The sequence below is a fragment of the Gorilla gorilla genome, chromosome 8 (genome assembly GCF_029281585.2).
Source record: "Gorilla gorilla gorilla isolate KB3781 chromosome 8, NHGRI_mGorGor1-v2.1_pri, whole genome shotgun sequence".
NCBI lineage: Eukaryota > Metazoa > Chordata > Mammalia > Primates > Hominidae > Gorilla > Gorilla gorilla.
The window spans coordinates 115107567-115130129 of NC_073232.2; the positions used below are offsets into that span (position 1 = coordinate 115107567).

At 47.4% G+C, this 22563-nt stretch overlaps 1 protein-coding gene across 1 annotated transcript in view; it reads right to left on the bottom strand.

Moving 5' to 3' along the window:
* CYP17A1 (cytochrome P450 family 17 subfamily A member 1) overlaps nt 1-22563 on the bottom strand; it is a 23982-nt gene continuing 1419 nt past the window's right edge. Inside the window, exons 2-9 of the mRNA XM_019034723.4 lie at nt 6640-13567; nt 4735-4873; nt 4266-4495; nt 3516-3602; nt 2464-2679; nt 1982-2151; nt 977-1080; nt 1-454 (exon numbers count right to left, since the gene is read on the bottom strand). Coding sequence (XP_018890268.1) covers nt 171-454; nt 977-1080; nt 1982-2151; nt 2464-2679; nt 3516-3602; nt 4266-4495; nt 4735-4873; nt 6640-6936 — 1527 coding nt within the window. The 5' untranslated portion in view covers nt 6937-13567 and the 3' untranslated portion in view covers nt 1-170. The remainder of the gene's footprint in view (nt 455-976; nt 1081-1981; nt 2152-2463; nt 2680-3515; nt 3603-4265; nt 4496-4734; nt 4874-6639; nt 13568-22563) is intronic.

The following is a 22563-nucleotide window of genomic DNA, read 5'->3' on the forward strand; positions in this document are numbered from 1 at the left end:
TTATGGAAAAAAAAAACGGTTTATGCACATCACTGGCATTGCCACAGGCTGAAAAAGAAGGCGGAGTGGGTTGGGAGTAGGGAAGAATGGCGGAGAAGGGTGGGGAGTTGTATCTCTAAATCTGTGTTGTGGGGCCACATAGGGTGGACAGGGGCTGTGAGTTACAGCCTTTAGGTGCTACCCTCAGCCTGGGCTTCCCTCCAGGCCTGGCGCACCTTGATCTTCACTTTGAAAGAGTCGATCAGAAAGACCACCTTGGGGATGCCTTCCAGGGAGGGCAGCTGCCCATCATCTGGCACCTCCAGGTCGAACCTCTGCAGCAGCCAGGCCATGATGAGGAAGAGCTCCTGGCGGGCCAGGATCTCACCTACACAGGAGCGAGGTCCTGCTCCGAAGGGCAAATAGCTTACTGACGGTGAGATGAGCTGGGTCCCCGCTGGATTCAAGAAACGCTCTGCAGGCAAGGAGTGGCATCAGCCAGGGGTTAGGGCAGGAAGGAGGAGAGGCATGGTTCTGCCCTGGTTGAGGGGGAGACATGGCCCTGCCCAGGGAACCCTGATCTGAGGATGTAGCCTTATTATGGGGGAACCCCCGCCTGGGGAGAGATACAGCCCTGCTTTCAGGTAGCCCTTAACGACACAGAGGAAATGAAATATTCAGGAAGGATGGAAAAGAGGTGGAATTAACCTATGAAAATAGCACCATCCGAGGGGAGAAGGGACAGACTTAATGGCAGACAGAGGCGTAGAGGGCTTCTTGGAGGGTGAATTTGCAGTTGGTTGGAAGAAGAGCGTGGGAAACCCAGCTGTGAAGAGTTTGGGTAAGTCTATGGCAGGATGAGGGTGTCAACAGGTCCGTATAGTTGGAGCCAAGAGTTTTCTAGCAGCAAGCTTGGCAGAGGTGAAGGGGTACTGGGGTGGTGGAGCAGAGTCCAGGCTCGCTGTGTGGCCCAGGGCGCAGGACAGGACAGACTCACCAGGCATGAACTGATCCGGCTGGTGCCACTCCTTCTCATTGTGATGCAGCGCCCACAGATTGATGATAACTTGTGTGCCCTTGTCCACAGCAAACTCACCGATGCTGCTCCAGAGTGGAAGAGGAAAAGTGGGTCTGGGACTTCGTACTCCCTTCCTTGCTCAGCCTCATGCCCCCTCATTCTTCCGCCGTGAGGAAAATGCCCTTTACTCCCTCATTCCCACTCACTCATGTTTTCCTCAGCTTCTGCCAGATCAAATCTAAATCCAGCCCTTCTCCATCCCTTCCCTCCTAACAGGCGCTTCTGTCTGAACACCTGTGTCTGTGGACTTTGGTGTCTGGCAGTGTATGTGGGTGTGCGTTTGGAGCTGCAGCGCATGTTATGTGCGTGCTGCAGCTGGTTGGAACATGGAGCTCCCAGCCTTTCATCCCAGACCACATGTCTCTGAGGGCAGCAGGAAGCTCCTCTGGGAAGTCAGGCAGATCTGTGGATGAGTCAATGCGTGTCTGTAGGTGGTAGAGACATGGAGCCACGGGGCTGGGGGCAGGATGATTTTTATATTTAATTAATTAATTAATTATTTATTTTGAGACAGTCTGGCTCTGTCACCCAGGCTGGAGTGCAGTGGTGCAATCTTGGCTCACCGCAACCTCCGCCGCCTTGGTTCAAGTGATTCTCCTGCCTCAGCCTCCTGAGTAGCTGGGACTACAGGCACGCGCCACCATGCATGGCTAATTTTTGTATTTTTAGTAGACACAGGGTTTCACCATATTGGTCAGGCTGGTCTTGAACCCCTGACCTCATGATCAACCCGCCTCAGCCTCCCAAAGTGTTGGGATTACAGGTGTGAGCCACCGTGCCTGGCTGGCAGGATGATTTTTAGTAGTTGATGGTTGACTGACTTTAGGTTGGCCAGCAGGGGCCGGGGGTAGGGGGAGCCAGGTGGGCTGGCAAGCAGTGTTGAATGCATCATGGGGCTAGATGTCGCTGGGAGGGCAGGCACACCTGGAGTCAACGTTGGCCTTGTGGGGGATGAGCATAGGGGCCACGGGCCTGAGGCGAAGCACCTCTCGGATGGTGGCCTCCAGCAGGAGGAGACGGTTACGGTCACTGACAGTTGGTGTGCGGCTGAAACCCACATTCTGGTCAATCTCCTCGTAGAGCTTCTTCTTCACCTGAAGACCAGAGTAGGTTGGAGGTGACTAGTGTGTGTAAGCCCAGGAGAAGCAAGGGCTTAGAGAAGAATCCAACTGTGACATCGAGAAGAGCCTGTCCAGTCCCTTCCCAGTAGTGGCTCTGGGGCCCAGGCCCGGCTTCCAGAAGATGGGGCAGCTCTACTCTGGGGTCAAAGCCAACTACTGCTTGGGTAAGGAGCAGGGCAGGCCTAGTCTTCCTGCACAGAAAGCCTGAGAGAATTGGCTCTCCCTTTCTCTGGAGCCCAGAGATTGGACTGGCTGGGGTCTAGGATCGATGAGGGGGAAGCACACCTGAGGATTGTGCAGCAGGAAGGCCAGGGTCCATTTAACCACAGAGGTGGTGGTCTCCACACCAGCCCCAAAGATGTCCCCTATGGTGGTGAGAATGTGGTTATCTGAAAGCAGTTCTGAGTCTTGATCTGGGCCAGCATTGCCATTATCTGAGTTCATCTTGGCTTGCATCAGTGTGTCCATCATGTTGGTGATAGAGTCACTCCGGAATTTCTCCTGGGTTGGGTGAGGTTGGGAGACATTAATAAGGAAGGAGCCCCATCTGTGACACTCCTGCCATACTTCTGTCCCTGACTAGAGATAACAAGGCTCCTTCCACTTGGAAGTAGAGCAAGTCTGGGCAGGACCTACGAACTTGTGGAGGTAGGAGGCAGCCCTGGGTCCTCTTTAAATTTGGTGGAGAGGTTAGGTCTCTTCTAGGATCCTCTTCAATTCCTCACTTTTTGATCCCAACTCCTTGAGTCAGTTTTTTTTGTTTTTTTTTTTTTTTTGAGACAGAATCTTGGTGCAATGCCCAGGCTGGAGTGCAATGGCATGATCTCAGCTCACTGCAACCTCTGCTTCTTGGGTTCAAGTGATTCTTCTGCCTCAGCCTCCCAAATAGCTGGGATTATAGGCATGCGCCACCATGCCCAGCTAATTTTGTATTTTTAGTAGAGACAGAGTTTCTCCATGTTGGTCAGGCTGGTCTCGAACTCCCAACCTCAGGTGATCTGCCCACCTTGGCCTCCCAAAATGTTGGGATTACAGGTGTGAGCCATCTTGCCTGGCCTAGTTTTTGTATTTTTAGTAGAGACGGGGTTTCACCATATTGGACAGGCTGGTCTCGAACTCCTGACCTCAATTGATCTGCCCACCTCGGCCTCCCAAAGTGTTGGGATTACAGGCGTGAGCCACCGCGCCCAGCCCTTAAGTCAGTTTTTATTGTACACCTACTATGTGCCAGGTTCTCTGCTTGGTTTTGAAGCTTCTACAGTGTGTAGAACGGACCCCACCCTGCTCTTGTGATTACTTTTAGCCTAACTCATATTCTCTTCTGCTCTATCACCTACCTTGTAATTTTCAAGTATTTTATTCAGCAGATCATTTCGTATTTTAACATGGCTCTTTAATTTTTCCAGGGTTTTGCTGGGGAAAATCTGGGAAATAAAAAGAAATGTTAAATCCACCCTTCTTCCATTTTGCTTCTCCAGCTGCCAGAGTCTCTCCTGGAGGCGGATCTTAGCTTTCTGTCTCTGGAAGTTCCTACTCTACCCCTGACCTTCAGCCAGAATGGAAGGGAAGATGGGGACACAGAACGGGTTTATCATGACGACGAAGACAATTCTAAACAAGGGAGGAGGGCGTGGTCTCCACCTCTCCTTCCCCATTCAATCAAACATCAAGCGCTGACTCTGCTATGTGTCCAGCCCTTAGGAGTGAGAGAGACGTGAGCCTGAAGCCTCAGACAAGCTCCTTAACCACGCTAAGCCTGCTTCTCACCTGCACAATGGGGATAATAAAACCTACTTCCAAGGGGAATTCAGTGATGAATGCGTATAGAATGCTTAGTACTGGCACATGGTAATTGGAAAAGAAATGAAGGTCATTATCTGGAGTACTAAGGTGCATAATTAAAAGGCTAAATCTATCTCTGCAGAGAAATGGCAAAGGTTTTAAGTGGCAGAGGAGGTAGAGGTGGCGGAGGTAATCAGGAAAAAGATGGGTCATTGCGGCTGGAGCAGGGAAGTAAAAAGGAAGGAAGATTGGGGACACTGTCAGGGTCTACTAGAACCTGAAGGCAGGGTGTGGCATCATCTCACCTTCAACCAGGGGACTAGGTCCACCAGGCTGTCTTTGCTCAGGTTGTCTATGATGCCTTCATTGTAATTCTGCATGATATTTAACTCAGGGTCCCCATTCTTGTAGGAGGTATTGAAGCAGATCAAGGAGATGACATTGGTTACCGCCACGAAGACAGGAAAGGAGATGTCTATGGACTGTCCGTTGTGGGTGGCCAGCGTATCACACAATGTACTGATTTCCTGACAAACTGAAGGGAGAGGGGGCATGAGGGTGGGAAATGAATCAGCACCCTTACCCCCTCTATGTACCAGTTGCCTCTTAACAGGAGCGGGGGACAGATAGCAGATGGCCACTAGATGGCAGCAGTAGCCAAGAAAAGGCTGCATTGCGCTCTAGTCCTAACCCTTACCCCTGCCCAACCCTCCTTTCCCTCCAGCAGCTCCTGTGGGATCCAGCCCCAGCCCCAGGGGCCAGCGTGGCACTCACTGATCTTCTCCAGCTTCTGATCGCCATCCTTGAACAGGGCAAAGGTGGCCATCGCCAGCCTTCGATGCAGCTGCCAGTGTGCGCCAGAGTCAGCAAAGGCGATACCCTTACGGTTGTTGGACGCGATGTCTAGAGTTGCCTTTGGAGAGCAGGCAAGGCTGTAGGAATCACACACCATCCACCCCACTCTTGCCCTTGCACCTCTGGTCCCTGCTTTCCTTCCTGGAGGAGAAGGCAGGTACCTGGCATGCTGACTCCCATGTGGGCACAGCCCCACTGCACTCCACCATGACTGCAAGGACTTGGTAGGACAGACCCTAAGGCCCCCTACTCCCAATTCCTTCAGAAATACAGTAGATCAAGGAGAAAGAAAGAACCCTTAATTAGAATGCAGCAGCATTGGGGTTCTGTTCGCTGCCAGGGTGCCCTCTGGGCTTCTTTTTGCTCATCAGTTTCTGACCACAGGAAGGCAACTCTGGATGGGATAAACTCTCTAAACTATGCCTGTCCAGAGGGTAGGAAGCAGGTGAGCTTGTAGAGGCTGAGGACTGCACAGATCTCTGCTTTTCCCTGAGCCCTTAGCTGAGCTAAAGGCACAGCTCACCTCGCTCAGGTTTACCCTTCCATTGCAAGCCTGCATACCCAGCCACAAGCCCACATTTGGAGAGTGCAGATGTTTTGTCTACCCAGTCTGGACTTGGGCCGAGCCGCCTCCTCCTAGAGGTGCCCCCAAAAGCATAAGGGTCCAAAGCCTCCCTTTTCCATTTCCTGACCCCGAAGATCCACATGACTAGCCTCCTCCATCTTCTCTGCCCCTGGGAGGAAGCCAGCAGAGGTGGGAGCTAGGTAGTTGGTCAGCAGACCTGGCTGATTGGTCCAAGGAAAAATAAACCAACCCTTGGCTTGATCAAAGCTGAGAGGCTGGCAGGGCACAGTGGCTTACGCCTATAATCCCAGCACTTTGGGAGGCTAAGGTGGGAGGATCACGAGGTCAGGAGATCGAGACCATCCTGGCTAACATGGTGAAACGCCATCTCTACTAAAATTACAAAAAATTAGCAGGCATGGTGGCATGCTCCTGTAGTCCCAGGTACTCAGGAGGCTGAGGCAGGAGAATCACTTGAACCCGGGAGGCAGAGGTTGCAGTGAGCTGAGATCGGCCACTGCACTCCAGGCTGGGCGACAGAGACTCTGTCTCAAAAAAAAAAAAAAAAATGCTGAGAGGCTGGGGGCCCTGCTGGGGTGTTCAGGGGAGTTCTCAGCAGCAGGATGCTGGGCTGGGGGCGCTGGCAGTGTTTCTGGATGATCAGTACCCCTCCTGGCCTGGGAGCATGACAACAAGCTCAGTGGGAGGCTCATCAGCAACCCTGAAATGTCATTGTAGAAAACTGCCCCTGTGAGCCTGAGTTGCTGGAAATAGTACCAGGAAAGCAGCAATCCCAGCCTGCAATAGCCAGGCTACTTCTCCCCAGCAGCTTTCATGGAGGACAGTAGTCACTGCCCCCATTTTCCATGAAAAGTAACATGAATCCTGGCTGTATAAGGGGCACTTACTGTGCTGGGTGCTAGGCTAAGTGCTGTACATGCACCTTCTCAGTCCATTAGAGAAGTCTAGGCCCAGAGAGAGGAGTGGAGTGAGGACTCCTTGACCCCTCAGACCACTGTGGTCCTCCCATCCCACCTCCTGGGCAGCCTGGTAGAGGAGATATTCCTTTAATTCTTCCTGCCTAATTTAGAGGCTGGGTGGGGGTCTGAAGGTTCACTCCCTTCACATCATCCCACTAGTCTACTTTGGGAAGAATTACAGGTTGTTGGAGCTGGAAGCCCCATTCTAGGCATGGTCTGAAGACCTGAACAATCCCAGGGGGTGGTGAAGGGGGCAGGGAGGAGATGGGCACCACTTACCATTTGAGGCCGCCCAGAGAACTCCTTGCCCTTCTTAATAAGCACCTCCTTGGCCAGCTGGTGGTGGCCGACAATCACTGTAGTCTTGGTGCCCATACGAAAGGAATAGATGGGGCCATATTTTTTCTGCAGCTTGAAGAAGTTGTTATGCATATGGCCATGTCTGGGAAGGAATGGCAGGCTGCCCACGACGGGCAGGGACAGGAGGCTCTTGGGGTACTTGGCACCAGGGCACCTTCTCTTGGGCCAAAACAAATAAGCTAGGGTAAGCAGCAAGAGAGCCACGAGCTCCCACATGGTGACTGGGGGCCGGCAGGCAAGATAGACAGCAGTGGAGGAGAAGAGCTGTGGCAACTGTAGGGCACAAGGAGGCCTTTTAAAGGGCTACCCTGATCTTCACCTTGACTTTGTGTTATCTCTTGCCTTGTGGAAAGATTCTCCTGGAGCCCAGCCAGGCCTGAGCTCATATCCAGAAGGGAGAGAGGCGGTGGGAGTGAAGGCCTCCTCAAGGGCTGGCTCAACTCCAGGGCAAACCTCCAGAGGAGGAGCTAGGTAAGGGAGGTCAGTTGATCACCCTCTGAGGAGCTCCCCATGCTTGAATGACTCCAGAGTGCGAATGGTATCTGGGCTCAGGAATCAAGGCTTGGAACTTTCCATGTTGCAAAATCAAAATCACTGGACAGATGACAGAGTCAGGAGGGTCACAAGTAGCAGGGACTGTCAAAGGTCTTTTATGCTTTTTTTTTTTTTCAGAGTCTTGCTCCATCACCAGGCTGGTGTGCAGTGGTGTGACTGTCCATCCAGCCCTGGCCCTCCAGCCCATGTGGTTTTGGCAGCAATAAGGGCTGTGGGTTAATGGTCCCCAAAATAAAAATGTACGTGTGTATGGGAACGAAAGGGGTGCTAAGCTGTGGGGAGCGGTGGAAGGGAAGGGAGAGATGAGGTCAGTACTAGGAATGCCAGAGGTGGGAGGCCGTTTCATAATATTTCTTGTTGATCAAAATGCCATCAACACCTTCTTTGCTCATCAGCAGGACTAGCGTACTGGGGGAACCCACCCCCAATATTTCAACGTAGGTTCTTTCTATAAGTGTCGGCCGGCTGAGAAATAAAGACAGACAGTGTAAAGAGAGGAATTTTACAGCTGGGCCGCTGGGGGTGGCATCACATATCGGTAGGACTGTGATACCCACCTGAGCCTCAAACCAGCAAGTTTTTATTAAGGGTTTCAAAAAGGGGAGGAGGTGTAAGAACAGGGAGTAGGGACAAAGATCACATGCTTCAAAGGGCGAAAAGCAGAACTACTAATGAGCGTCTAACAAAGATCACATGCTTCTGAGGGAAAGGACAAAGGGCAAAAGCAGAACTACCGATAAGGGTCCAACAAAGATCACAAGGCAAAGGGCAAAAGCAGAACCACTGATAAGGGTCCAACAAAGATCACAAGGCAAAGGGCAAAAGCAGAACTACAGATGAGGGTCTATGTTCAGCAGTGCACATATTGTCTTGATAAACATCTTAAACAACAGAAAACAGGGTTCGAGAGCAGAGAACTGGTCTGACCACAAATTTACCAGGGCGGAGTTTTTCCCCACCCTAGTAAGCCTGAGGGTACTGCAGGAGACCAGGGCGTATCTCAGTCCTTATCTCAACTGCACAAGATAGACATTCCCAGAGCGGCTGTTTATAGACCTCCCCCCAGGAATGCATTCCTTTCCCAGGGTATTAATAATAATATTCCTTGCTAGGAAAAGAATTTAGTGATATCTTCCCTACTTGCATGTCCATTTATAGCCTCTCTCAAGAAGGAAAATATGGCTCTTTCTGCCCGACCCTGCAGGCAGTCAGACCTTATGGTTGTTTTCCCTTGTTCCCTAAAAATTGCTCTTATTCTGTTCTTTTTCAAGATGCACTAATTTCATATTGTTCAAACACATGTTTTACAATCAATTTGTACAGTTAACACAATTATCACAGTGGTCCTGAAGTGACAAACATCCTCAGCTTACAAAGATAATAGGATTAAGAGATTAAAGTAAAGACAGGCATAAGAAATTATAAAAGTATTATTTGGGAACTGATAAATGTCCATATTAAAATGAAATCTTCACAATTTATGTTCCTCTGCCATGGCTGCAGCCAGTCCCTCCATTCAGGGTCCCTGACTTCCCGCAACATCTCTCCCTTTCTTTTTATATAAATGTGCTATGGTGATGAAGGCTTGCTCGTTCTCTCGGTTTTGATGCAGGATTCTTTGACTGGTCTGGCACACTAAAAACAAGCTGATTAAACAGAGAAACATGATTCCAAAATTTCCTACAGTGGAGCCCCCAATAGACTTAATCCAAGTCGTGGAGTTTAGTCCAGAAAGACTTTATGCCACCTGATCTAACGCCTCAGCTCCAGGCACAATGGATAAATGAGCTTGAGAGGCTTCAAAAATTTGTTTCTTTAATTTAGTTATGTCCAAGGATAAATTATCTTCCCTACCCAGAAGGTGTCCTTTGACCATTTCCCATGATCAGTCTCGTTGTAGGAATATGGTGTGCTATAGAAATCAGAAGTGTTGCAATCGAACTGCATTTGCATGTGATGTTCGAGACTAATTAGCTGGTCCCCAAGCCAAATAACAGACTGTCTTAAATCATTAGCTAATTTTTGATCAATGCCTTGTTGAGGATTCCACATTTGGGTGGAATTGCCTTACCAATCATTAACAAAATTAGCCATTTGAATAGATTGGTGTAATGCCACTATGGCAGTGGTGGCCAGTGCAGTGACTGTAATTAGACCCATTATCACAGCGATTAAAGTGAAAACAAATCTCTTGATCTTTTGAGAATTCGTTGTAACACTTCATTAATTAAATGTACTGAGGGGGAAGATTCCCAAGTTCTGGGTAAAGTTACTGGTATCCAGATTCTTCTCAAGCTCGAACCAACATTACACTTTTCCTGAGTCAAAACAGAGTTAACACAAGTGGATAAATGACAATTAATGCATTGGACGGTTTGATTGTTCATCCAAATTTTGATATTTCCCACTAACAGCATGTAAGGAGGCTTAACACAACTCTGTATAGGAATAGTCAGGCTGGAGGTAAACAAAGCAGAATGTTTGAATCTACGTTGATACCGAGGGGGAGGAGTGGCGGTGGCAACGCCCAATGTTTGACGCCGTAAAGAAGCAATCCGAGGTGCCCGGGGATTCTGAAGAGGTAGGGGGACATATCTGGGTCCAGAAGAATTATCATAATGCCAATCAGAGTCCCATAAAGGAGGACTGGCATCAAAAAGAGGAAAATGGTCCAAAAGGGATTTATCATGGGTTTCAGAATCACGGATGTGAGGGGTGGTAGTGGGGACAACAGAAAGAAAAGTTTCCCCTTCCCATACTCGCAGTCTGGACATGGCAATAGCCAATTTCCAAAGTTCTGGGTGTTCTGGGCTCAGAATGGGGAATATCATAAGAGGCCTCGGGTGGCAGGGGGTAATGCTCTTATCTTCCCATTTTAAGGGACAGAATGAGCTGAACCTCCTATGCAAAGTAGGATGATGATCCTCGTCCTCCCAATAAGAAATAAAACAAGTAGCCTCCAGGCATTCCCTTCCACCAGAAGAGCAACTGCTTTTCAAATAGCCCTTTGGTGCCCAGTCTCTTACTAAACCATATGAGTCATTTTTTAATAGTACTGCATGTGAATTAACATAATCTTCCCAAATTAAAGATTTAGATGGGCCCTCAAAAATTTTAGGACATGGTTTTCCTACAGGTTTATATTGAAAGTAGGGGTTATCTCCTATTACTCCCCCTTTCATTTGTCTTAAAGGAGAAAGGGAGAGGCTGGAGACCAAATGTCCCCATTCCCCTGTGGCTGATCTCTCCAGAAGGTACGCAGCCCAGACTTGAGTTTCTAGATGGATACAACCAGGTGCATGTCCAAGGCACAGAGGAGGGTATTTATAACCCTAGTAACATTAAATGCAGTGCCTTCTTTTCCTGGTTGAGTGGGGCAACGGTCATCTGTAGCTCCAGGCATCCACACACTATCATTAGCATAGATTTCCGCAGGAGCATCCATCCAGGCGAGAGGTTGAATAAGTGGAGGAAAAGGCACATAAGCCCAGCAAGAATAATTTTGTGTAGCAGGTAAATCAATGTGAGGGGAAACTGGTGAGACAGAAAGTATAAGGAAGAGAATTATTAAATAAAACCTATTGTAAGCAAGATCCAGTGCTGAAGGACGAATAGAAGAACAAGGGGATGTTATTTTCAGGCTAATAGAAATGGTGAGATTTTTAGGTTCGTAAGGAGAAAAAGAAAGGGAATTAGGAGAAGTGGGATTAGTTAGAGGGGTCTCTGTTGCCATTAGGGAGGATTGAACCAGTCCCATTTTGATTTGGCGTGCCAGTTTCTGAGGAGTTGGCACAGATCTCACCAGGTATGAGGGTGGTCTCTGACGTGGACGTCTCTTCCCTGTGGTTTTTATTGTCAGTATTCACATGAAGTTTAAGTCTTCTAGTGGGCACACAGACAGGGGATTGATGATCTCCTGGTGAAATATAAGCATACCCTCTTCCCCACATTATAATTGTTCCAGGTTCCCAGGTATTGGTCTGGGAATTAAAGGCAAAGAATTAGGTAGTAAATTTAGAGGAATGGTACTACAGAGATCGACTGCCCCTCCCCTTACTCTGGAGCATAGATAAGCGTTGTACTGAGACAGAAGAAGAGGCTGGGACTCATCTGGGTTGGCTGTAGGTAAATTTGTTTATGCTGGGGGCTGCGTTGGGACCGATTGAAGCAGAAAGGCAACATTGGTCTGAGTCTGAGGTGTCCCATTTGAAATTGGGGCCTAGGACTGGCCCCATTTCCCATTTCCCTGGTTCTGTGGCAAGGGATTTCCATCTATATCAGACTTAGAGTGGCAAGTACTTGCCCAATGTTTACCTTTACAACAACAAGGGCAAACAGTAGCAGGAACATTTGGCTGTGTTTTTTGAGCTGGCTTGGCTGCCTTTAAGTTTTTAACAGTGCAATTTTTTCGAGTATGACCAAGTTGACCACAATTATAGCAGGCTCCAAGAAAAGAATCAGTCGAGCCAGTTTGATTGCCATCCTTCATGGCCCGTGCCCACAGAATAGCTTTGTGGGCACAGAATAGCTTTGTGTCTGATCCAATACCTTCATATTTAATATACTCAGGCAACACCTCGCGATCAGGTAAATTTTGTTGTTGGACGGAACACATGGCCATTTTACACTCATGGTTCGCATTCTCAAAAGCTAACATTCGAAGAATACCTTGAGCGTGCTCATCAGAGACAGATTTTTCAACAGCATCTTGTAATTTAGCTAAAAAATCAGGATATAATTCATTGTGACCCTGTTTAACAGTAGTAAAAGAAACAGGAGCTTGGCCTGGGGCGTGTAATTTATCCCAAGCTCTCATACACACCTTTGTTACTTGTTCCATGGTGAGAGCATCAGAGCCTAATTGGGCAGTAGTGTCAGAGTAATTATTGGAGCCTGTGAGCTGAGCCTGAGTAATTAGAATGCCATCAGCCCGATTTAGCTGAGTCTGCAGATGGGCCTCCCCTGACCACCAGGTACAGAATTGTAAATGCTGAGATGGAGTTAGAACAGCTTTTGCCAAAAGGTCCCAGTCTAAAGGAAGCAAAATGACCTCTGTACAAAGAGTCTGTAATACCATTTTAACATATGGAGAAGTAGGACCATACTGAGTACAAGCATCCTTGAATTCTTTTAAAAAGGTAAGATTGAGCAGCGCCTATCGATGCACTTGTACCCCTTGAGCATTGCGAGGTTCCAGCACGACCGGATAAGCCCACGCCTCTAATCCACTTGTTTGTTTTGGCGTAATAAGCATTGCACGGAAATTTCAACAACAGGCACATGAGACAGAGTTGGCACAGAAGTGACAGGAAAATTATGTGTAGATAAGGGAAACTGAGGCTGAGGAGGTTGGACCAGTATGAGAGTGTGAGAAAGGGGCACTGGAGGAGCAGAAGAGGCAGAAGCATACTGGTGATTATTGCCCAATCCTGTGCAACCAGAGTGGCAGGGGTGTCCACATGTGAAGAAGGGTACAGAGAAGCAGGTTGAGTGGATGGCAAAGTGACCAGTTGAGGAACCGAAATGACAGGAGGGTGAGGGGCTGTGGTGGATGGAGGAGGGCCTGCAGAATTACAGGTAAATTGTAGTTTAGTTCCAGAGCCATTAGATGGCTCCAGAGGCAAAGGCTGCAAAGGTTTGAAGAGGGAAGAGTTAGCATAGATACAGTCCTGGGCTGTCCAAGTCAGGGCCGTGGGAGCTACAAGTACTGGCTGTTCGTGAAAAGAAATAAGATCATCAGGGGGTGACGTTAAGCCAAAGTCACTGGAGTTAGATATTGAATCTTCAATATCCTCAGGTGGGGAAGGAGTAGGCGAAGGGAGAGGCTGATCAGGTAACGAAGGCCATGCGGGAGAGGAAGGTTGAGGAAGAGGTGGAGGGTTTCCAGATTCAGAAAACTGTGGTAACTGCAGGGGGTGATGGGATTGGTATGTCATTAGGACGGCACATACCAAGGCCCAGTCACCCCAAACAGTGACGGGAACATAATTTCCTGTTGGGACCAGTTCCCGGAATTTTGCACCAACACGATCCCATAGTTCCACATCTAATGTTCCCTTTTCAGGAAACAAAGGACAGTGTTCTTCCACTGCCCTGAATAGGGTGACCATATTTTCCATGGGTACCCGAACTCCCCCCTGTTTTAACAGGAGTTTAATATGGCAGAGATAAGCATAATGTTTAGACTCTGAGTGACCCAAAGTTAGCCTGGACAATACACAGACAACTTACCAATCGTCAGAGAGCTGAACAAGCGTTTCTGTGGACCAGACCGATGAACGTTTCTCCGCACCTACCAAAGGGAATCAGGTTCCCACATGCAATTAGGAGAAAGAAAACCACATTGGTGTGCCAGATATTGGGGGAACCTGCCCCCAATATTTCAACATAGGTTCTATTTTCCATAAGTGTCGGCTGGCTGAGAAATAAAGAGAGACAGTATAAAGAGAGGAATTTTACAGCTAGGCCACCGGGGGTGGCATCACATATCAGTAGGACTGTGATGCCCGCCTGAGCCTCAAACCAGCAAGTTTTTATTAAGGGTTTCAAAAAGGGGAGGGGGTGTAAGAACAGGGAGTAGGTACAAAGATCACATGCTTCAAAGGGCAAAAAGCAGAACTACTAATATGGGTCTAACAAAGATCACATGCTTCTCAGGGAACAGGACAAAGGGCAAAAGCAGAACCACTGATAAGGGTCCAACAAAGATCACAAGGCAAAGGGCAAAAGCAGAACTACAGATGAGGGTCTATGTTCAGCGGTGCACATATTGTCTTGATAAACATCTTAAACAACAGAAAACAGGGTTGGAGAGCAGAGAACCGGTCTGACCACAAATTTACCAGGGCGGAGTTTTTCCCCACCCTAGTAAGCCTGAGGGTACTGCAGGAGACCAGGGCATATCTCAGTCCTTATCTCAACTGTACAAGACAGACATTCCCAAAGCGGCCGTTTATAGACCTCCCCTGAGGAATGCATTCCTTTCACAGGGTATTAATATTAATATTCCTTGCTAGGAAAAGAATTTAGCAATATCTTTCCTACTTGCACGTCCATTTATAGCCTCTCTGCAAGAAAGAAAATATGGCTCTTTTTGCCCGACCCCACAGGCAGTCAGACCTTATGGTTGTCTTCCCTTGTTCCCTAAAAATCGCTATTATTCTGTTCTTTTTCAAGGTGCACTGATTTCATATTGTTCAAACACACGTTTTACAATCAATTTGTACAGTTAACACAATTATCACAGCGGTCCTGAGGTGACATACACCCTCAGCTTATGAAGATAACAGGATTAAGAGATTAAAGACAGGCATAAGAAATTATAAAAGTATTATTTGGGAACTGCTAAATGTCCATATTAAAATGAAATCTTCACAATTTATGTTCCTCTGCCATGCCTCCAGCCCATCCCTCCATTTGGGATCCCTGACTTCCTACAACACTAGCATCCTAGCAGTCATGGTGACAGTGACATTGAAGGTGGGGGCTCCATCAGTGCTCTTGGTATAAAGATAGGTCAGTTCCCCATCCTGCAGCAGTAGGTCCCAGATCACAGAACATTTCTAGCCCCCAAGTGTCACCTCATTCACAAAAAAACTTGACCAGTCTTTGCCAACCAGGACATCAACCTCAGCTGGCTTGACGTTGACGAAGGTTTTCCCAGGGATGGTGGCCTGGATGGAAGGCAAGTCCTTGTAGCCCACGATGGCTGCATCCTACAGGTCCCTTCCACCACGAGGTTGTTGATGTGGGTGTTCCACCCTGCCGTGGGCTGCTTGCGGCACTGCTGCCACCTCGCAGGCAGGCAGGGGAGGCGGAGAGCTCAGGGCATGCACTGTGGTCAGGACCACTGCTCTGCTAGCTGTGCAGAAGCCCGTGTACTGCCACTTCCTGGAAGTGATCATTTTAAGCATTTATATGGAATCAATCTTTTTCACTGTATTGATCCAAATGATTTCAAGCATAAAAGAATGGACAGATCGATTTTGTTTGTTTACAAAAAGGAAAATGGGGCCAGTCATGGCCAAGGTTAACAAAACAAAGGGCAAAGCTTAACTGGCTTAGTGTGGACTCCAATCATTGGAAAGACTGGGAAGATGATTCAGATGAAGCCATGTCTGATTTTGATTATTTCTCTGAGATGATGAACCACATGGGTGGTGAAGAGGATGTAGATTTAGCAGATGGAGGAGATGATCATTCACAAGACAGTGATGATGAAAAAATGCCAGATCTGGAGTAAGGAATATTGTCATCATCTGGATTTTGAGAAAGAAAAATAACTTCTCTGCAAGATTTCATAATTGAGAGAATTCCTGGCCGGGCATGGTGGCTCACGCCTGTAATCCCAGCACTTTGGGAGGCCGAGGCCAGCAGATCACAAGGTCAGGAGATCGAGACCATCCTGGCTAACACGGTAAAACTCCGTCTCTACTAAAAGTACAAAAAATTAGCCAGGCGTGGTGGCGGGCACCTGCAGTCCCAGCTACTCCGGAGACTGAGGCAGGAGAATGGTGTGAACCTGGGAGGCAGAGCTTGTAGTGAGCCGAGATTGCGCCACTGCACTCCAGCCTGGGTGACAGAGCAAGACTCCATCTCAAAAAAAAAAAAAAAAAAAAAAAAAAAAGAGAGAATTCCTGAGTTGATAGCTCTAAAGACAGATGCTGTATTTGCCTACTTTAATCCATTTTTCAACCTGTTTGTTTTTTAAAAGGCCTCACTAAGGGTTGATATGTACCACTGTATGGGGCAATTTTCAGTCAGCTAAGGCAATAACCTTATGCCTGAACATTTCCCAGACTTCCATGAAGCTGTTGAAGTCCTAGGCAATTGATGAAGCAGTTGTGATAAATACAAACATCTCACCTAAGTCTCCTTTTCTTCATAACATACATACTGACATGATAGAAAGCTCTCAGCTTAGGGAAAGAGAACTAAATTTTAGATTATAGGACATGGATTCAAAAGTGGCTGGAACAAATTGGCTGACACCTTACTGGTAACCTGTTATTCCTCTTGTGTTATTCTTCAGGATTGTTCCACTAAAGCTTATTTCAAAAAATTTACCTCTCGGGCTGGGCACAGTGGCCCACGCCTATAATCCCAGCACTTTGGGAGGCCAATGCAGGTGCATCACATGAGGCCAGGAGTTCAAGACCAGCCTGACTGACATGCCAAAACCCCATCTCTACTAAAAATACATAAATTAGCTGGTCATGGTGGTGTGCATCTGTAATCCCAGCTACTTGGGAGGCTGAGGCAGGAGAATCGCTTGAACCCGGGAGGTAGAGGTTGCAGTGAGCTGAGATCATGCCACTGCACTCCAGCCTGGATGACAGAGTGAGACTCTCAAAAAAAAATTTTTTTTTATATTACCAGATGAAATTACAGCCCCAAGGTAGCAGACATTCTTGGTGTCAATCATTATAGAAGAGATGGGCCAACCAGGAGTTGTTAGTTGAGGCTCACAGAGGTGGCAGATGGCATCTGATGGCATCTGTCCCCCTCTCTGGGAGTGGTCTGTCTGCAAGTTTAGTGAGGATGGGGTGAAGGCTGCTGGAATTAGGCAGGAAGGCAGCAGGTAGGGGGCCTCATGATGAAGAAGAGCTAGCCACGCCTCATAAGCCAGAATGCCTGGTTGCCCATTACTCAGAATTTTCAAATGTTGTTCAGATTTTTAAGGCCATTTGCAGCCAGAGGTATGGGCTGGGATGAAACCTATGAGAAACCTTCATGCAAGAAAGGGGATTTGAGGTAGGCCTTGAAGGAGAGCTAGGACTGATGCAGGACAGACAGACAGGCAAACTTCTAAACTGGGGCTTAGCCCAGGAGGGTTCTTGGCTTCACCCAGGAAAGAATTCCAGGGCAAGCTGGTGGTGGTAGCCAGCAAGCAGCAGCGCACAGAGCAGCAGAGGTACTGCTCCTCGTGGAGCAGGGCTACCCAGGGGCAGTGCCCCCAAAGTCACAGCTCAGAGGCAGAGCTGCACTCACATTTACAGTCACTTTTAATTATATGCAAATTAAGGTGTGGTTTATGTAGAAATTTCTAGGATGAGGTAGTAATTTTCAGGCCATCAAGTTATTGCCATGGAAAGGGGTGTTAATATCCGGGTGTTGCCAAGGCAATGGTAAAGTGACATGGCACACTGGTGGGTGTGTCTTATGGAAAGCTGCTTCTGCCCTGGATCTGGTTTGTTTGTTTGTTTGTTTTTTTGAGATGGAACCTCACTTTGTTGGCTCACTGCAACCTCCACCTCCCATGTTCAAGCGATTCTCATGCCTCGGCCTCCCAAGCAGGTGGGACTACAGGCACCCACCACCACACTGGCTAATTTTTGTATTTTAGTAGAGATGGGGTTTCGCCATGTTGACCAGGGTGGTCTCGAACTCCTGAGCTCAGGCAATCTGCCTGCATCAGCCTCCCAAAGTGCTAGGATTACAGGTGTGAGCCACTGTGCCTGGCCTGCCCTAGATCTGTTTAACTGGTCCTCAATTTGGTCAGGTGTCTGAGCCCTGCCTCCAGAGTAAGGTTCACCTTCCTGAGTCCAGTCCTACCTCCTACCTCAGAACTGTTAGGTAGAGATGTGAAGGAGTAGGGAGAGAAGGGTGTTGCTGGAAGGGAGAGTAGCAGAGGCTGGAAGGAGCATGGAATGAGGGGAATGGTGATGGCCTTAGCTGAAGAGACGAAGAGGTGTGTTGTGGGGGATCCCTGAGAAAGATCTGAGGGGTACATTGTGTCAGGCTCTGGAGCCCTGGAATGGAAGGGTATAAAGGGTATAGGGAGGCTGTAGGAGCTATTGAGAGCACTGCAGCAGGGAGCAGCAAGGTGACAGTGGTGTTTTAGGAGGGTGAAACTGGTGTTGGTGCATGGGGTAGGCTGGATGAGGAGATCGTGTGTAAAGCCTGAGAGCTGGACTGACAAGTGGAGAGGCCTGAATCCTAAGATCCAGGCAGGGACCTCAGTCGGGTCAACCAGCTGGTAAGGAAATATGAATGGCTACTTTCTATTCCTATAGAGACTGCCAAGCTGACCTGATATTTCACCCCAATCAGAAACAAGAAATGGGAATTTAAAACACACACACACACAAAATGTGTTGCTTCACACTCTCATCACCATATTATAAAAGTTATACATCATAATTGCAGAAATTTGGAAAACACAAATTACTAAAACTAAATATTTTTAAAATGTATTTTTTAACCTAAATGAGGCTGTATTGCATTTTTTTGGCATGAATATTTTTCTATAACTTTCCTATTATTATTTCTCTTTCTTCTCTCTCTTTTGACAATGTCTGTCTTATTTTTTTATTTTCAGACGGAGTCTCACTCTGTTACCCAGGTTGGAGTAGAATGGCGTGATCTTGGCTCACTTCAATGTCCGCCTCCCAGGTTCAAGCGATTCTCCTGCCTCACCCTCCTGTGTAGCTGGAACTACAGATGCGTGCCACCATGCCTGGCTAATTTTTGTATTTTTAGTAGAGACGGGGTTTCACCATGTTGGCCAGGCTGGTCTCAAGCTCCTGATCTCAGGCAATCCACCCACCTCTGCCTGGGATTGCAGGCGTGAGCCATTGCGCCCAGCCTCTTTTGACAATGTCTTTCTATGTTGCCCAGGCAGGACTCAAACTCCTGAATGATTGATTTTCAGAAGTGAAGGGGCAGATCCTGATTGTTTGGTTTGCAAAAGGGGGTTCACTGAGGTGAGTTGTCATAAATTGATTGAACAGATTTCTTTTTCTGTTTCTTTTTTTTTTTTTTTTTTTGAGACAGGGTCTGGTTCTGTCACTTAGTCTGAGTGCAGTGGTGCAATCATGGCTCACTTCAGCCTCGACTTCCTGGGTTCAGGTGATCCTCCCACCTCAGCCTCCCAAGTAGCTGGGACTACAGGCGCACACCTTCATGCTCAGCTAATGTTTGAATTTTTCATAGGGATGGGGTTTCACCATGATCCCCAGGCTGGTCTTGAATTCCTGAGCTCAAGTGATCCTCCCTACTCGGCCTCCCAAAGTGCTGGGATTACCAGTGTGAGCCACTGCGTCCAGCTGAACAGATTTCAAATGAGTTCTGGTAATATATTAGTTTTCTACTACCACATTACCATGAATATTACCAGAAACTTTGTGGCTTAAAACATCACACATGTATTATCTTACAGTCTTGGTGGGTTAGGAACCTAAGTATAGCTTCTCTGGGCCATCTACTTAGCGTCTCACAGGCTGCAGTAAAGGTGTGGGCCAGGGTTGGGTTCCATCTGGAGGCTCTACTGGGGAAGAATCTGCTTCCTATGTGCCTGGTTGTTAGCAGGATTGAGATCCTTTTGATTGTTGGACTGAGAGCTTTTTTTTTTTTTTCGCTGGCTGTCAGCTGGAGGCCCAGAGGTAGGTGACTAGATGGTACTTGCAGTTCCTTGTCACGTGGAGTTCTCCAACATGGCCACTCGCTTACTCACAGCCAGCAAGAGAGAGAGGCTCTGGCGAGAGAGAGGCTCCAGCAAGATGAGGGGAATGGTGATGTAACATGTAATCTTACGTAACATCATCATGTGTTTCCTATCACCTGTGCATACACTATCGATTAGAAGCAAATCAAAGATCATGTTCACAAGGAAGAGAAGAGGATCACACAAGAGCAAGAACACCAGGAGGTGGGGTCAAAGGCTACCCTGAGTGGCCAGTCTGTCCACCACAGGTAGCTACGTGTTACCATGGCTATAGAACATTCCATCTTTTCCTAAGTTTGTGGATGTGGAGCAACTGGAGTGGCATACACTGCTATCGGAAATGTAAAATGTTAAACCACTTTGGAAAATGGTTTGGCAGTTTCTTGAAAACTTAAACACTTACCATATGATCCAGCCATTCCACTACTAGATAGTTACCCAAGAGAAATGAAAACAACCCACGTAAAGACTTGTGTACAAATGTTCATAGCAGAATATTCATAATATTCCAAAAGTGGAGGCCAGGTGTGTTGGGCTTATGCCTGTAATCCCAGAACTTTGGGAGGGCAAGGCAGGAAAATCACTTGAGCCCAGGCAACATAGGGAGACCCTGTCTTTACAGAAAAAATTGTAAAAATTAGCCAGGCATGGTGGCATGAACCTGTAGTTCCAGCTATTCCGGAGGTTGAGGTGGGAGGATTGCTTGAGCCTGGGAGCTTGAGCTGTGGTTATGCCGTACACTCCAGCCTGGATGACAGAGGAGTGACTCTGTCTCAAAAACAACAATGACAAAAACCAAAACCAAAAAACAACAAAACAAAACAAAAACCCAAAAGTGGAAACAACCCAAGTGTCCATCAACAAGAGAGTGAATAAACACAGTGAGAACTATCCATGCAGTGGAATATTTCTCAGCAATAAAAATGAACAGGCTAGTTATATGCACAACAACATGTCAAATCATCATGCTGCAAGAATGAAGCCAGACAAAAAAAGACCCCCCTCCCCCCAAAAAATCCTGTATGATGCTATTTATTTGCCATTCCAGAAATGCAAATTAATCTATAGTTCCCAAAAGCAGGGCAGTGGTTGCCTGGGTGAGACAGAGAAGGAGAGATGGACTTTAAAGGGCACTTGGAAACTTCTGAGGGTGATGAAATGTTTTGCATCTTTTTTTTTTTTTTTTTAATTGAGACAAGGGGCCGGGCGTGGTGGCTCATGCCTGTAATCCCAGCACTTTGGGAGGCCAAGGTGGGCAGATCATGAGGTCAGGAGTTCAAGACCAGCCTGGCCAACATGGTGAAACCCTGCCTCTACTAAAAATACAAAAATTAGCCGGGCGCGATGGTGCGTGCCTGTAGTCCCAGCTACTTGGGAGGCTGAGGCAGGAGAATCGCTTGAACCCGGGAGGCGGAGGTTGCAGTGAGCCAAGATCACACCCGTGTACTCCAGCCTGGGTGACAGGGCAAGACTCCGTCTCAAAATAAAGTAAACAAATAATAAAAATAAATAAATAAAATGAGACAAGTTATCGCTATGTTGCCCAGGCTGCTGATATTGAACTCCTGGCCTCAAGCAATCTTTCTGCCTCGGCCTCCCAAAGTGCTGGGAATACAGGCATGAGCTACTGCTCCCACCCTGTTCTGTATCTTAACAGTGGTGGTGGTTCACAGATGTATACATCTGTCGCACTCATCAAATCGTACACTTTAAACAATGTGGTTATTGTGCAGGCTGGGCGTGGTGGCTCAACGCCTGTAATCCCAGCACTTTGGGAGGCCAAGGCAGGTGGATCACCTGAGGTCAGGAGTTCAAGACCAGCCTGGCCAACATGGTGAAACTCGTCTCTACTAAAAATACAAAAATTAGCCGGGCGTGGTAGTGGGCACCTGTAATCCCAGCTACTCGGGAGGCTGAGGCAGGAGAATCGCTTGAACCAGGGAGGCAAAGGTTGCAGTGAGCCAAGATCATGCCGCTGCACTCCAGCCTGGGTGACAAAGCAAGACTCCATCTCAAAAAATAATGTAGTTATTGTACATAAATTATAACATAAATTCATGCACATAAACTCAATAAAGTTTATTAAGGACAAAAAGTAAACAGTAAATGAGATTCAACAGAGACATATGAAACTAGACACTTGGAAGAGGAAGTAATGTTGATATTGAATACAGGTAATTTTGAACAAAATTTTCAATATAATAACATTCTCACATCTTTTATTAATTAACTAAAAAAGAAATGGAGCTACTTGAAATATTTTATTTCTTTTTTGAGACGGAGTCTCACTCTGTCGCCTAGGCTGGAATACAGTGGCATGATCTCGGCTCACTGCAACCTCTGCCTCCCGGGTTCAAGAAATTCTCCTGCCTCAGCCTCCAGAGTAGCTGGGACTACAGGTGCCCACCACCACGCCTGGCTAATTTTTGTATTTTTAGTAGAGACGGGGTTCCACCATGTTAGGCAGGCTGGTCTCGAACTCCTGACCTTAGGTGATCCTCCCGCCTCAACTTCCCAAAGTGCTGGGATTACAGGCGTGAGCCACGGCACCCGGCCTACTTGAAATATTTTACATATGAATTCACTTACAAGGTGGTTACCATCAGTTTGGTATTAATACAATAAAGAGGTTATCAATAAAAATTACTAGTGATGTTGAGCATTTTTCACATTTATCAGCCAGTTGATTTTTTTTTTTTTTGAATTGCCTACTTGTGCCTTTTGCCAATTTTTCTATTAGATTGTTTTTCCTTCTTCATTTGTTTACAGGCCTATCTGCCTCATCAGCCTGGGAGTTCCACAGAGACAAGAACTGTATTTCATTTCTTTCTCTATCCCTAGCC